Below are 15,919 nucleotides of genomic sequence, written 5' to 3' on the forward strand. Positions count from 1 at the left end.
GTCTGCTTATGTTAGTTTTGCATGTGTTACCCCATATTGGTGAGGCATAGAGCGTTATGGGTTTAATGATAGCGTTATATAAGAGTAGCTTGTTTTTCTCACTTAGTGCACTTTTGTAACCTATTAGATAATGAAGCATGCTTTTTATTGCTTGCCCTTTCCTTTTAATTGTTTCTATATGTTTAGTAAACGTCAGCCTGTCATCTAGTGTGACTCCTAGATATTTTACTGCTCTTTTGGGTTCTATTATTGTGTTGTTCATTGTGAATGCTGGGGTTTTAGTTTTTTTGTTTTTTCTGCTGAAGATTACAAGCTCTGTTTTTGATTCGTTGATTTTTATTTTCCATTTGTTAAAGTGTTCGGCTATTAAGTTGAGGTGATTTTGTACATGGTTTTGTGCCAGTGCTTTGCTCCACGAGCTTGCATAGATTGCTGTGTCATCTGCGAACAGCGCAATTTCAGTGTTTTTGGTTTTCGGTATGTCGTTTATGTAGTACAGAAATAGAACAGGCCCCAGTATGGATCCTTGGGGAACTCCGGCTGCTATTTTTTGGGTGTCTGATTTTTCTCCATCTACCAGTACTGTGAACGTTCGGTTTTTGAGGTAATTGGCTATTATTTTTGTTAGATACAGCGGGATGTTTAATCTTCCTAACTTAAATATCAGTCCTTTGTGCCATACGGTGTCAAAAGCCTTTTCTATGTCTAGAAGAGCGAGCGCTGTAGATTTGTTTTTATTAAAGTTTTCACTAATGTGGTTTGTGAGTCTCGCTAACTGTTGCACTGTGTTATGTTGTTCCCTGAAACCAAACTGTTCCTGTATTAGTTGCTTATGTGTTTGTTCGTGTATTTTCAGTCTAGCCAGTATGATTTTTTCAAATACCTTACTCATGGTTGACAGAAGGCTAATGGGACGATAGTTTTGAGGAAAAAGTTTGTCTTTTCCAGGTTTGGGAAAGGCTAAAAGATTGGCGTGTTTCCAGCTGGTTGGAAAGTGACTTCTTTTGAAGCTTGCGTTGAATATGTATGTGAGTTGTACTATCGCTTTCCTTGGGAGGTGTTTTAGCACTATGTTTTGTATTGAGTCTGGCCCCGGTGCTTTTTTGGGTTTCAGTTGTTTAATTGCTTGCGCTATTTCACTTGGGGTAACATAGCTGATATCGTTTGCGTTTATATCTGTACTTGTTAATTGTCTGTATTTAGAATTGATGAGTGCGCTATGCCTTCGCGAGCTCATGTCTTCTGTTATGTGGTGCACCTTTTCAAAGTTTTCTGCAAGTGCGTTCGCTTTCTCCTTACTACTAATGGCTAGCCCCTGGGTGCTATGTAAAGTGGGGAGGGTAGTGGCTGCTTGTCTGGTGAAAGCCTTTGCCATTCTCCAGATAGAGTTGTCTTGAACCTTTAAGCTTTTCAGTTTGTTTTCCCATGCTGTATTAGAATGTTCTTTAATTTTCTTTTTAATTGTGTGGGAGAGTAGGTTACGTATGTATTTGTAGTACAAGTTTTGCGTAGATTGAAATTTTCTTCTCATCTTATTTCTGAGTTTTATTATCTTAACGATTTCTTCTGGCAGTGTTGGTGTTGTGTATTTTAGCTTTGTTATTGGAATTGAGAGTTCTATCACTTCTTTAATCTGATCTGTTAACTCCTTTGTGCAATTATCTATATCAGTTTCGCTCTTTAAATTGGTTTTTAAGGTGATTTTTTCGTTTAACAGTGCTGAAAATTTTTCCCAGTCCGCTTTTTTGTAGTTGAGGTGGTGACTTTCTATCGTTTGCACTTGTGCATGATTCAAATGTATCATTACGGGTAGATGATCTGAGTCTAGTTCATTAAGGGTTTCGATTTTGAGGCTGTTCATGTTTTTAACCAACGCAAAATCTACTACACTTGGAAGTGCGTGGTTGTAAGGATATAGTGTGTAGTTATCCGGAGCTAAAAGCGATATACTTGAGAAACAGGTATATCTGAATATTGTTCTTCCATTGGCATTATTGTTTGTACAGTGCCAGTTGTTGTGCTTTGCGTTATAGTCCCCGACAGCTAACACCGAGTTCCCAGATGCGAATATTTTATTTAAGTCTGCTGTGTTTATTTTTATTTGCGGTCGGGCATATACTGATACTATTATTTGGTTGTTTTGTAGTTTGATACCATGCGCTTCAATATTTGTTGTGTCGAGGTTAATTTCTGAGCACGTTATGTTATTTTTTACAAAAATGGCTATTCCGCCTCCTGTCATGTTCCCCTGCCTATCTTTTCTGTAACACTTATAGCCCGGGAATTTACATTTATGGTTTGTAAGTAACTTTGTCTCATTTAATAATAGGATGTCTATTTTATATCTATCTATAATATTCATGACTTCTCTAGCCTTGCTCTTAATACCATTAGCATTCCAGTGCAAGATTTTTAGCTCATTTTTTATCGAATGCGTTGTTCTATACATACTTCAGGATGACGTTATAGAATACTTGGCATTTGGAAACATGGTCATAGCAGTTTACTAGTTTTGTGTTTAGCTCTTTAAACATACTGAGCATTTTATTGAAATCACATAACGTCTTCAAGGTTTGCATTTCTTTTATTATATTTGTAAATGAGTCATTGTCGTTTATGGACTGTTGTTGTTCGTGCGTTACTATTGGTCTATTCTGCGTGTTATTGTTTTGCTGTGATTCTATGCTTGTTTTATCTTTAAATCTTGGGTCTCTGTTACCTGTTTGATCCTGAATTACCTTACTGCTGTAAGAGGAATTGCTGCTGCGTTCATCTCGTCGTTCTGTAGTTCGTTGTTCTATGTTTTGGTGCTGGTGGGATGATCTGCCTGCTGTCCTGATTGTGCTCTGAAGCGGTGGGAAAGAGGACAGTCCTGGAACTGGTTCTCTGCTCGCTGCTTTGCTGCGGTTGTTCATTTTGACCCCTTGTTGTTGTTTCTCTGCTACTCTTTTGAGATGTTGTTTGTACGTTTCGCACGATGTAGCGTTGGCTGGATGCTCCCCGCCACAATTCGTACACTGCGGCTTTGTTTCCGGGGCCTTTCCGCAGTCCTTGGTCAAATGCTTTTCCATGCATTTAACGCATCTTGGTTCTTTGTGGCAGAATGCTGTGCCATGACCAAAGCCTTGGCATCTATAGCACTGTGCAATTTTTTTCGGGTTTTTGTAAGTTTCCCAAGTGATGATAACCGAGCAAATGCTGCGTATTGCCCTTAGTTGTCTGGCGTTTGTTTCCGGATCGAATGAGGCAAAGTATAACACTCTGTTGGGGTTTCCATTTGCTCCCTGGTTCATTTTTTTGATTTTGATGGGTTTGAAGCCTGCTTCGGTTAAATCTTCCTCGATGTGGCTTTCATCTAAGGCTGGGAGTCCTCTGATGACATATTTTTTGATTTTTTGACTTGCTGTTGCATAGGTGTGGAAGTCATATTTGGCTTGTTCAAACTGTTTGATAAGTTTGGCTGCGTCCTCCTGCGTTTTTGGTTGCACGTTTATTGTCGTGTTGGTGAATTTTAGAGTTGATCCTTTGAAGTTTTTAATGATGTTGAGATGTAGTTTTGCTTTGTCTTCTGCCGTGAGCTTTTCGTTATTGATGATAATCGGTGGCACCTTTTGTTGCCTAGTTTCTGTCTTTGTCTCTTGCTGCGAAGTCGTTGACATATCGCTTTCCGACTCGCATTCCGAAAGACTGTCGATTTGGTCTCTTGCCTGCGCGTTCACCCTGATTTTGGTCTGTTTGTTGTTGGCTTCACTTGGATCGTCCGCTGCCGGAGCTCTCCGTTTTTTTGAATTTTTTCCCATGTTGAGGGAATTATTAATGGGTCCTTCTGAATCTTTCGACGCACCTTGGCGTAGAATCAGTTTCACTTTTCTTTTTTCTGTTATTTTTCCTGTTTTCTTTACACTAGAGTAAAAGTTTCCTGCGTCGCCTCCTCTCTGAGTCGAGTCGCGCGAGTCGAATCCGGAATCCAGAATCCAGAATCTTTTTCTGAGGCTCGTGATCACCCTTGACGGAACCGCTTAGAGGAGTCTCGAATGATCGCCACTTGGGATGTCGTCATTTATAGCCGTACTGGGCATTTCGGACGTTTTCATTGGCTAAAGGAGACATGGAAGGGATAGCCAAAAAACCCTCGTAATTCGAGCCTCTTATGCACGTTTTATGTAGATACTCCAAAATGAAACTAAGTTCACACTCAGTTCATCCTATGGCGAAACGATTTGAGAATAATGGAACTGAATTTAAAATCGTCGGAGAAAACGGACATTAGTCAGTTAATACAGTTGCGTCATTCCTGACATGTCTAAGCTTTTGTTCATTATTGAACGTGGAAAGGGCGAAAATGGATTGGATAAAGAAAGCGCCATCGTCAAGTTTTTCGTGATCACATGATAAAATTCAGGGCGTGCTGCTATCACGTAATCAGCGATGACATTTTTTTGCAGATGTTTTATGCACCTAGTTGAGTATATGATTTTTTTGGTCAACATATACAGTAGTATTACTCCGGGGTAAACATTGCACCTCCAAAATATATCACTGACCAATGATATCACGGCTACCCCTCTAAAAAAGTCAGATGTGATTCAAAAACATTGGACAGCTATTACATATCACATTGGCGAATTATCAGTACAATGACTCGAGTCAAACATATTCAGAGCTCGATTGAGAGATTTTTTAATTGTAATTGAGAACTTTCTCAACTATTCTAGAAAACTTTTTGACACTGCATGAATTTAATAAAAATATTAGCTATCACATCGATTAACATCATTCGACAAATTGCGAAATAAATGTCAAAAATGTTACCGAAAAGGTCATGCGATTATCATGATATAATTTATCAAACATAGTCGAAAATGTAGTGTCTTATTGGTGTAAGCTGAGTATGAACTTTTTCAGAAGTGAATTTAGTTAGAGTATCCATTAACTCAGGCTTGAAGATCAGATCACTGACGAATTTGTAATACGACATATACTGCAATATCTACTTAAAATGCGCCTGCAGTTGTAAACGTCTGCATCTGTCTCGAGAAGTTAAATTTCTCACATCATCTATTTGAGGAATAATAGACTAATAATATGCAAGCATCGTGTTCACGTTAGAAAAATTTGTTGGCCCTAAAAAGGGCCGTTTGTGTATCGATGCTAGTCGGCGTAAGGTATTTAACCGCCAAAGCCGTAGAGAGTGCGACCTTGACGTTTCAGAGCGTAGACAACGTCCATAGCAGTAACGGTCTTCCTCTTGGCGTGTTCGGTGTAAGTGACAGCGTCACGGATGACGTTTTCAAGGAAAACTTTGAGAACACCACGGGTCTCTTCGTAGATCAATCCAGATATACGCTTGACACCACCACGACGAGCCAAACGACGGATAGCCGGCTTGGTGATACCTTGGATGTTGTCACGAAGAACTTTACGATGGCGCTTGGCTCCTCCTTTTCCCAATCCCTTTCCTCCCTTTCCACGTCCAGTCATGTTGCAAGTATAATCGGTAGAACTCCTTCGTCTGAAGTCAGAACGAAACTGATTTCGGAGCAGTTGCTCCCCGTTTTATAGACCCCCCAATCGTCATCCCCACCACTCGTCCTTCGACCAATGAGAAGTATCCTCAAGCTTGCTAAGGCTTTAAAAAAGGCAGTGTCTTCGGTCTAATCTTTATTACCGTTCTTACTGTCGAAGAATCAACTTGCTCCAGAATGGCTCGTACCAAACAAACTGCGCGTAAGTCCACCGGTGGTAAAGCCCCCCGTAAACAGTTGGCGACTAAGGCTGCTCGCAAGAGTGCTCCAGCGACCGGCGGAGTTAAGAAGCCTCACCGCTACAGGCCTGGAACCGTAGCTCTTCGTGAAATTCGTCGTTACCAGAAGAGCACCGAACTTCTCATCCGCAAGCTGCCTTTCCAACGACTCGTTCGTGAAATCGCTCAGGACTTCAAAACCGATCTTCGTTTCCAAAGTTCCGCTGTAATGGCTCTCCAAGAAGCAAGCGAAGCTTACTTGGTTGGTCTTTTCGAAGACACCAACTTGTGCGCCATTCACGCAAAGAGAGTAACCATTATGCCAAAAGACATCCAACTCGCACGCCGTATTCGAGGTGAACGTGCTTAAGTCTATTTTAGACATCACAACGGCCCTTTTCAGGGCCATCAAATAATAACGTAGCACTGTCTGATCGCATATTCTCTATTTTATATAGCCGTAATAACAAGACTAACTATGGATTTTCAACTGGATTAATTTTTTTTCAATCCGTGATCACAATATTGATAACCAAATAGTGTAAAATCGTCCATGTGAGCCCTGCCGGATTTTTACATACCTAAACATAACCATTTTTCGACTTGTCTCCTTTTGAGTTGGCCTCTCAATAGAAGACTACGGGTGAAAAATCTTTGAACAATTACCTTTGATAATCAGTTCAGGTAACAATCGATAATTCAAGATACTTTTCCAGCTCATCTGCCACTTGGTAATTTGATTTTAAACGCGTGAATTATTGAACCACATTGCAATTGACTCACGAATTCACAAAAAATTCGTCAGATAATTCAACCATTATCTGTATCAATATTAAAGTATAACCACTTGGAGATACAAGTTTTGCCGGTGAGTGATTCATAATAACGGACTCAGATTGATATTTGGAGCTTGTGTTATAATAATTTTCACGAGGAAATCATCGGATAGATTTTGGATGAAGATATAATGGAAAAACAAAAGATATTGTGGGTAATTTTTTAACCTCTAGAGGACCGGAAAGCCGATATATCGGCTCGCCCTGTAATATGAACTTTATATTTAATTGATACGTGATATCAGATACTAATTTGAGCACTTTTCAAGGGCGATTTCAACTCTCAAACCCGCTCCCCTCTAAAGGTTAATCTCAAAGTGCCGTGAAAAAATCCTAAAAGCTTCGATTCAAAGCACTGCATTTTTTCTCAGTTTCTCGAAGTTTGAAAACATCGTTTCCGTGATATAAAAAATGCATGCTATCTCAAAATAATAAAAATGCTAACTTCAAACAGATTTTTGGTCTTGGTTTTGCTATAATTGTGATCTGTCAGTTACACCTTATTCTCGGATAAAATGAGAATAACGCGTATTCATATTTTCTTTCAAAAATCAAGCTAATAATAAAATAAGAATAAACTGTGTAACATTTTTACGGACCGAACAACTGATAATTCACCTCAACTAGAGCATCGGTTTTGTTCACGTTTTGTATCGACAATCACCAACAGAAGTGTCCAATATATGATTTTTAAAAGATCGGAATTCAATATCAGTTAGCCAAGTTCACGGAGATCCTTCGTCGCAAATTAACAAAGCGTTCCAATGAAGAAACCAACTGTAGGTAAGCTGTTCTTTCTCTCTCTTTCGCTCTGATTGCACACGCCTGTGCGCAGACGCATTTGTTACCGTACAGTTTGAACAGGAAATCATTTTCAAGCGTGGAATCATTCATTCCATGGTCGAGATTAGTTGGTCTTTGGCACTGATCTCTTTATGGAAATGACGACGACGAAACTTTGCTGGTACAAGACGCTTAAAAAATTAGTTGACAGTGAAAATTGGCGAAAACTATGACCTTGAATATGAAGGTGTTGCAAGCCAGAAAACGATTTTTCGTTCAGACGGTACAACCGTGCGTACAGACACGCGCAGATGGGAGAGACAAGGAAGAGCTTTCCTACCGCCGCTTTCTCTCTCGGAACACAAAGTGCGCGTTCCAATATTAGTGATTTCAGTGTTGTCAAAGCGCCAAAGCCGCCAAACTTGATTGTCATGGCATCAGAAAGATACAGTTTTTCATTAACAACATTCAGGTAAATATTGCATAAAAATACTTACTATTCGCAAAAATAAAGTATTTTAGATCCTCCAATCATTCGACATTTTTTATACCGTCGCGAAATAGCAATTCTGTTAACAATTAAACATGTCTAACCTCACTAATTTTTGTCCAGCATTTTAATGAACTATAATCGCCCTGCATGACTGGATCGTTGTAATAATTTTTGTTCCTCTATCAAGAACATTAATTTCTATAAGAGTCCAGTATTTTTAACTATTGCTACATGAGAATGCAAGGAAATTTTTTTCCCAGTATACTTAATTTAAATTATTTTCAAAATTGGAATTTTTTCTGAAATCACTCTGTCACATTCCCAAAAAGGGTTCAATATAGTTTTACCTATTTCTAATAAAATATAATAAAAATGAATACCATTATTATGTGTTGTAGACCTTTTAAAAGATATCTTTCTTCAGGCATATTGCATTCTTGAAAAGTATCAAACTCAACATTAGCTCAAGAGCCGTAGTCCGAATAATAAAGTGTCTTGAAATAATTCAAAAACTGTACAAGTTTGCTGTACTGTAGGAAAACAAGATAACTCTCTTTTGACAGAGCCCAAAGTTTCTATGCACAATATCATAAAATTCATTAAATAATAAATTCAAAAATAATGATAAAAACGTTTTTATATTCTCAACAGTCCTTCGGGCAAGCTGGTGCAGATTGAGTATGCTCTCGCAGCAGTTGCAGCTGGTGCTCCCAGCGTTGGCATCAAGGCTTCCAATGGCATTGTCCTTGCTACGGAAAACAAACACAAATCTATTCTCTACGAAGAACACAGCGTGAACAAAGTGGAAATGATAACGAAGCACATTGGAATGGTTTATAGCGGGATGGGCCCAGACTATCGACTGCTAGTTAAACAGGCCCGTAAAATGGCCCAACAGTATCTTCTGATTTACCAGGAACCTATACCAACTGCTCAACTTGTGCAACGAGTTGCCATGCTCATGCAGGAGTACACTCAATCCGGGTAACTTGTTTCTACATATATTTTAGCACAACGATCCCATTCTTTAGTCAACTGTCAAAGGATAAATATTCTAAACCGAATAACAAGATTCCAAAAATAATACAGAAAAAGGGGAAGAGTCATACATTTTTAAAACGTTAATCATTTAATACATCTTGGGAAATCTTGGGCTGCAAAATGGTTGCAAATACTTCCTTGCAAAAAAATAAAATCAATATTATACTGTGAGCAGTTCCACCAAAAAAACTAGTAGTAGAATTATGCAATAAATACTATGCTTTTTTGATCTATTATAGCCAATCTTTTTTAAAAAAATCGTTTTTCCACAGAATAAGAAATACAAGAATTGAGATTCGTACATCAAAAGAAACCAAATTTTGTAAAACATAAACTAATTTATGAGACAATCGAATAAATTGATCATACGCTATGTTTTTTACATTGAATATAAAAAAAATTGACGCTTGATAATCAAAAATTAAATATAGAATTTTCTCTGAGTTCTGTGTAGAACAGGTGTTTTGCAAGTGAAACAAATCAAAGACACCTCTCAAAATATATGTGTTCAGAATATTAACAGATTTTCTTATTAATTTCCATGCTATTGCAAAGCGAGGAGTAGCTGATAGTTTCAATGAGTTACAGTTTAACTTGATAAATTTAAGTCGATTTGCTGTAACGTCTCTTGACGTGATAATTTTATAAATATTACCAAAGTTCCTCCAGTAGAGTTATATTAATTATGATTATTTATTGTACAATAATTTTTCCAATATATTTTATTATACTGATATTTCATGATTTTATCGGAGAGCAGAAAAGTGCAAAATAGTTGCAACTTTAAAATTCGATCTACGAGGAAATATCGATTAACGAAAACGATTTGACTTTCATTTAAAGCGGTGTTCGTCCGTTTGGCGTATCTCTCCTGATCTGCGGTTGGGACAACGGCAAGCCGCATCTCTTTCAATGTGATCCATCTGGTGCTTATTTTGCATGGAAAGCTACCGCAATGGGAAAAAATTTTGTAAACGGCAAGACATTTTTGGAAAAGAGGTACAGCGAAGATTTGGAACTCGATGATGCCGTTCACACAGCAATCCTCACACTGATAGAAGGTTTTGAGGGTCAAATGACAGCGGATAACATAGAAGTTGGAATATGCGATGAGAATGGTTTCAGACGGCTCGACCCCTCAAACGTCAAAGACTACCTGGCGAACATTCCGCAATAACATGTAGTTGAATCTTGATTGTTTATGAAATAAATATAATGAAAAGTGTTTACCAAAAACAGATTCATTCAATTTTACGATTGCTTCTCTTCCGGTGGTCATAGATATAATATTATTTTTTGGATAGTCCACAGTTGTTTCATGAATTATAAGAGCTAACTCGAATGGTATTAAAACTTTACTTTGAGTTATAAATTCGAACTAAGTTTATTTCACAGAAAATGCATATACTAATTGAACATTTGTGCAACAAGTTTTCATACGTAAAATAAATTTTTGGCCCTGAAAAGGGCCGATAGTTTGCTCATCGAAGTAAAAGGTTTATGCCTTCTTCTCAGTTTTCTTGGGCAAAAGTACTGCTTGGATGTTAGGCAGGACACCTCCTTGAGCGATAGTAACTCCGGAGAGAAGTTTGTTCAACTCTTCGTCGTTGCGGATTGCCAATTGAAGATGACGAGGGATGATTCTGGTTTTCTTGTTATCACGAGCGGCATTGCCAGCCAACTCAAGAACTTCAGCTGCCAAGTATTCCATGACGGCAGCGAGGTAGACTGGAGCACCTCCGCCAACTCGCTCTGCGTAGTTTCCTTTACGGAGAAGACGATGGATTCTTCCCACGGGGAACTGAAGTCCGGCTCTGTTGGAGCGAGTCTTAGACTTTCCCTTTACTTTTCCACCTTTGCCGCGTCCAGACATGTTGATTGAGTGATTGGAGCTCGTAAAGTCACGACGAGAAGCTTTCGATGGTCGGAGCACGAATGATGACTGGTAAACCGTTCCAAGCCTATATATGCTTTATGGGATAAGACTAGCGGGCCAATCACGGATCAGCTAGCATCCGATTGGCGCGCTAGTGCGAACAAAGCAATCATCTGTCATGCCCTGATGCATTCCCCCCACTACGACGGAATATTTTGTGCCACGCTAGTGGATCACATGTGTTACTTAGCCATATGATCTCTCATTGGTGCGCTGGTCAGTATTTTATCCCCACTCTCATCACTAAGAAAGTGCGCTCATCGGAGTGTTTTCTGTTTTATATAGACTCCTCTAAGCGGTTCCGTCATTCTGTATTCTGTACTCTGACTGCTTCATAAGTAGATTTCGAGAAAACAGTTTTAATCATGCCGCCCAAAGCCAGTGGTAAAGCTGTCAAGAAAGCCGGCAAGGCTCAGAAGAATATTACGAAGACTGACAAGAAGAAGAAGCGCAAGAGGAAGGAAAGCTACGCTATCTACATCTACAAAGTACTTAAACAAGTCCACCCTGATACTGGAGTTTCCAGCAAGGCGATGAGCATCATGAACAGCTTCGTCAACGACATTTTCGAACGTATCGCTGCTGAAGCCTCTCGTCTCGCTCATTACAACAAGCGATCAACTATCACGTCTCGGGAAATCCAGACCGCTGTTCGACTCCTGTTGCCTGGTGAACTTGCCAAGCACGCTGTTAGTGAGGGCACCAAAGCTGTCACTAAATACACGAGCTCGAAGTAATTACTTCCTACGAACATCAATCGGCCCTTTTTAGGGCCAACAAAAAATCTAAACGTAGAACATGCTGTTGACAAAACGGTAATTGCCGTTGTCCGACGAAATTCGATTTCTAAAATCAACATTTAATATTGAAATTGTGACAGAACAATGAGATAATAAGTTGCGAAGTGATCACAATTATTCTAATATTCGATACTTTTCATTTAACTTGGTCATTATCGTTAGGATTTGCATACTGTACGTAAGACTCGAGGGTTGGATCATTTTATTTCTTCGTTAGCTGTTTTTAAATACACATGTAACCGACCACTTCAAACGTATATGGAGTTCTGGATTACCTCCGACTAATCTGGAGTCAGATTTTTGTAAATTTCATGTGATTCAACATTTGGGAGGAAAAATATGGTTCAAGTATGGGCTATTGTCTTTTCAAAGCTATGATTCCATTGGTATATCAAGTCATAGGATCGCTTATGCTTGTAAAAGATCTCTCGACAACTATGCATATATACGTTCCTATATACGTTAAAAAAAATCAGCGGACTCGTTGCGCCTTTTTTTAACTCAATTAGTGTTAGTCTGTATGGAAAAAGTGCAAAATACTTTTTCTTGAAGAAAATGTATTTATAGAACTGTACAAAACCACTACCAATCACGTCGTTCTAGGTTTGAATTTAGAACGTGATAGGGTACAAAAAAATAAACAAATAATTTGAATTAAAAAAAAATTCAATAACAAATTTTAAAAAATTTGAGACAACAGTACAATTCAATTTTTCATTATTCGTATTTGGAATTATTTTTAGAATTGTGGTAGTTCCTAATATTTTTGTTCTCATTTCGTTTCCAGAATTAGTTATTGCGTTCAAAAGTCTCACTATCACCAATTGATTTCTCCTATCTCACATGAACAAATAAGTTTCTAGCTGAAGATGCGTTTGTAAGGGTTGATGACTGCATATCTAAACCATTATTCATTTCGTATCTATGAAAGAAGCGCTAGTAGTATTAATATGTAAGCATAGTGTTCCCGTTAAAAAAATTTGTTGGCCCTAAAAAGGGCCGTTTGTGTATCGATGCTAGTCGGCGTAAGGTATTTAACCGCCAAAGCCGTAGAGAGTGCGACCTTGACGTTTCAGAGCGTAGACAACGTCCATAGCAGTAACGGTCTTCCTCTTGGCGTGTTCGGTGTAAGTGACAGCGTCACGGATGACGTTTTCAAGGAAAACTTTGAGAACACCACGGGTCTCTTCGTAGATCAATCCAGATATACGCTTGACACCACCACGACGAGCCAAACGACGGATGGCCGGCTTGGTGATACCTTGGATGTTGTCACGAAGAACTTTACGATGGCGCTTGGCTCCTCCTTTTCCCAATCCCTTTCCTCCCTTTCCACGTCCAGTCATGTTGCAAGTATAATCGGTAGAACTCCTTTGTCGGAAGTCAGAACGAAACTGATTTCGGAGCAGTTGCTCCCCGTTTTATAGACCCCCCAATCGTCATCCCCACCACTCGTCCTTCGACCAATGAGAAGTATCCTCAAGCTTGCTAAGGCTTTAAAAAAGGCAGTGTCTTCGGTCTAATCTTTATTACCGTTCTTACTGTCGAAGAATCAACTTGATCCAGAATGGCTCGTACCAAGCAAACTGCGCGTAAGTCCACCGGTGGTAAAGCCCCCCGTAAACAGTTGGCGACTAAGGCTGCTCGCAAGAGTGCTCCAGCGACCGGCGGAGTTAAGAAGCCTCACCGCTACAGGCCTGGAACCGTAGCTCTTCGTGAAATTCGTCGTTACCAGAAGAGCACCGAACTTCTCATCCGCAAGCTGCCTTTCCAACGACTCGTTCGTGAAATCGCTCAGGACTTTAAAACCGATCTTCGTTTCCAAAGTTCCGCTGTAATGGCTCTCCAAGAAGCAAGCGAAGCTTACTTGGTTGGTCTTTTCGAAGACACCAACTTGTGCGCCATCCATGCCAAGAGAGTAACCATTATGCCAAAAGACATCCAACTCGCACGCCGTATTCGAGGTGAACGTGCTTAAGTCTATTTTAGACATCACAACGGCCCTTTTCAGGGCCAACAAATAATAACGAAGAATTACATCTGATCTCAAATCTATTTGAATGCACAATACTCAAAGTTTCTATAAGAGAAACCAGCAAGACAAAATTTTGGAGGTTTTTTTAAAAACACGATGGTGGATAATTCATTTAGTTTCAACCATTCACATATTACTCAATTACTTTCTGTAGAGTATAATTCTATGTTGTCCTTTCCCTTGATCAGGTATCGACGATTAAGTCTTATTGATTCAACTACATAAATGTTTTAAATATTTATTGAGTAAGTTCCTAACAATTAACACGTTATCGGCAATGCCTGATGCTTCGGGGAATATATGGATTGTGCTACCTGAAAATCGGAGTATTAGAGTAGAATATTCTTAAATATAAATATTGGAAGAAAAACCAAACTCCTATGCAATCCCGACATACTCAGATGAAAATAGTGACGGGAACACAAGAATTACTTTGCGTAATTTCGAAAAAAAATGAATCAATCTTGTTCCAAAACATGTCAATGAAGCAAATAGATATTTTCAATGACCCTATCATCTAACACGAAATCATACGCGTGGACGTTTCAAAAAATTAGGTTAAGAATGAAAGATTCGAACATAGAGAATCGAATAGATCAATTTCTAAAATATACAGGAATTTTGAAAAAACATGTTTAACTGTTAGCAATATCATAGATGCAAGCACAATTGATGGATATATGCGGAATGGAGTGTTTCTTGAAACGAAAAAAGTGTCGACGGTGAAGTTGATGACCAATACTCAAACTAGTGTAATATGAAATCGGGTGTTCAATTCTTAATAAGGGTCGAAATGATTCAATTTGCACACGTGAAAAATGAGATCGACGAAAACAATCAATATATGGCAAAAGATCATTGGAAGGAGAGAATAATATTCAGCATGTTCGAAATAGCGCCTAGAATTGAACTCGAACAATTTACTCCGTCCCTGTTAACGCAGCGTTTTTGTGACTGTCAGAAATATGGCGGTCATTGATAGCTGAGAATATTGAAAGATTTAAAGTTCTTTACATTTGTTCCTTTCGAATGGCATTGTCAATAAAGCGACGCCAGTCTTGGAGCAAGTATGATGCATCATGTAAGTGAAATGGACTGGAATGCTACAATACTGTAAGATTTGTGATGAATGTTCTTCGTAAAAATATTTGTTGGCCCTAAAAAGGGCCGTTGTTTTATCGAAGATGAATATTTAGGCTTTTTTCTCAGTTTTCTTGGGCAAAAGCACTGCTTGGATGTTAGGCAGGACACCTCCTTGAGCGATAGTAACTCCGGAGAGAAGTTTGTTCAGCTCCTCATCGTTACGGATGGCCAATTGAAGATGACGAGGGATGATTCTGGTTTTCTTGTTGTCACGAGCGGCATTGCCAGCCAACTCAAGAACTTCAGCAGCCAAGTATTCCATAACGGCAGCGAGGTAGACTGGAGCACCTCCGCCAACTCGCTCTGCGTAGTTTCCTTTACGGAGAAGACGATGGATTCTTCCCACGGGAAATTGAAGTCCAGCTCGGTTGGAACGAGTCTTTGACTTTCCCTTTACTTTTCCACCTTTGCCGCGTCCAGACATGTTGATTAAGTGATTGGAGCTCGTAAAGTCACGACGTAAAGTATCCGATGTTCGGAGCACGAATGATGACTGGTATACCGTTCCATGCCTATATATGCTTTATGGGATACGACTAGCGGGCCAATCACGGATCAGCTAACATCTGATTGGTGCGCTAGTCATGACGATACATTCAGCCACCGGAGCAATAGTTTTGGAGTAAGCGGTTATGTTGTGCTATCCTCGCTAAGCATGGTCGAATATCATGAAAAAATGGGCTTTGTTTTGATTAACATTAACGGAAAAAAATAGGTTATCGAACGTACTTTCATTGAGTAATACAGTTGCTGTAAATTTTGTAATGCATTTTTATCGACTCCAAAAAGGCTTCGGAATTCCCTACACGTCATGTGCCTTTTTTCATACCCTCAATCTCATGACCGGGGTTCGAACGCACCCCGCTCTTTTTCTGCTTATAAATCCCGTCCTACGATGCTAAATTGACTTTATTATACCCCATTTACTTCGTTTTTTTTATGACGAAAAGAATGATGTACGATAAAACTGATTTCAATTAAATTTATATATAAAAAAAATCCGTCTGAATCCTGAAAACCGTCAAAAATTGGCAAAAAGTTGATTTTTCATATAATAATTTTTTTTCAACTATTGAACCGATCTTCAAATATCAAGCGGCATTTTGAAG

At 39.1% G+C, this 15,919-nt stretch overlaps 8 protein-coding genes across 8 annotated transcripts; 4 read left to right on the forward strand and 4 right to left on the reverse strand.

The window, feature by feature from the left end:
- Positions 1-5,114: 5,114 nt before the first annotated feature.
- On the reverse strand, positions 5,115-5,505 carry LOC122416305 (histone H4). Its single transcript, XM_043429095.1, has one exon. The coding sequence runs from the start codon at positions 5,479-5,481 to the stop codon at positions 5,170-5,172; it is 312 nt and encodes a 103-aa protein (XP_043285030.1). The 5' UTR covers positions 5,482-5,505; the 3' UTR covers positions 5,115-5,169.
- Positions 5,506-5,702: 197 nt separating this feature from the next.
- On the forward strand, positions 5,703-6,130 carry LOC122416299 (histone H3). Its single transcript, XM_043429088.1, has one exon. The coding sequence runs from the start codon at positions 5,703-5,705 to the stop codon at positions 6,111-6,113; it is 411 nt and encodes a 136-aa protein (XP_043285023.1). The 3' UTR covers positions 6,114-6,130.
- A 1,566-nt stretch (positions 6,131-7,696) lies between these two features.
- LOC122416297 (proteasome subunit alpha type-2) lies at positions 7,697-10,132 on the forward strand. The gene is made up of 3 exons (XM_043429086.1): positions 7,697-7,834; positions 8,507-8,839; positions 9,740-10,132. Exons 1-3 carry the CDS (start codon positions 7,794-7,796, stop codon positions 10,071-10,073), a joined length of 708 nt encoding a protein of 235 aa, XP_043285021.1. The 5' UTR covers positions 7,697-7,793; the 3' UTR covers positions 10,074-10,132.
- A 136-nt stretch (positions 10,133-10,268) lies between these two features.
- LOC122416300 (histone H2A-like) lies at positions 10,269-10,818 on the reverse strand. The gene has a single exon (XM_043429089.1). The coding sequence runs from the start codon at positions 10,767-10,769 to the stop codon at positions 10,395-10,397; it is 375 nt and encodes a 124-aa protein (XP_043285024.1). The 5' UTR covers positions 10,770-10,818; the 3' UTR covers positions 10,269-10,394.
- Positions 10,819-11,159: 341 nt separating this feature from the next.
- On the forward strand, positions 11,160-12,559 carry LOC122416302 (histone H2B). Its single transcript, XM_043429092.1, has one exon. The coding sequence runs from the start codon at positions 11,198-11,200 to the stop codon at positions 11,567-11,569; it is 372 nt and encodes a 123-aa protein (XP_043285027.1). The 5' UTR covers positions 11,160-11,197; the 3' UTR covers positions 11,570-12,559.
- A 52-nt stretch (positions 12,560-12,611) lies between these two features.
- Positions 12,612-13,009, reverse strand: LOC122416304 (histone H4). The gene has a single exon (XM_043429094.1). The coding sequence runs from the start codon at positions 12,976-12,978 to the stop codon at positions 12,667-12,669; it is 312 nt and encodes a 103-aa protein (XP_043285029.1). The 5' UTR covers positions 12,979-13,009; the 3' UTR covers positions 12,612-12,666.
- Positions 13,010-13,181: 172 nt separating this feature from the next.
- LOC122416298 (histone H3) lies at positions 13,182-13,791 on the forward strand. The gene has a single exon (XM_043429087.1). It carries the CDS (start codon positions 13,200-13,202, stop codon positions 13,608-13,610), a length of 411 nt encoding a protein of 136 aa, XP_043285022.1. The 5' UTR covers positions 13,182-13,199; the 3' UTR covers positions 13,611-13,791.
- A 928-nt stretch (positions 13,792-14,719) lies between these two features.
- On the reverse strand, positions 14,720-15,724 carry LOC122416301 (histone H2A-like). Its single transcript, XM_043429091.1, has one exon. It carries the CDS (start codon positions 15,232-15,234, stop codon positions 14,860-14,862), a length of 375 nt encoding a protein of 124 aa, XP_043285026.1. The 5' UTR covers positions 15,235-15,724; the 3' UTR covers positions 14,720-14,859.
- Between the last annotated feature and the right edge of the window lie 195 nt (positions 15,725-15,919).

This window comes from Venturia canescens, chromosome 9 (assembly GCF_019457755.1).
Source record: "Venturia canescens isolate UGA chromosome 9, ASM1945775v1, whole genome shotgun sequence".
Classification (NCBI taxonomy): domain Eukaryota; kingdom Metazoa; phylum Arthropoda; class Insecta; order Hymenoptera; family Ichneumonidae; genus Venturia; species Venturia canescens.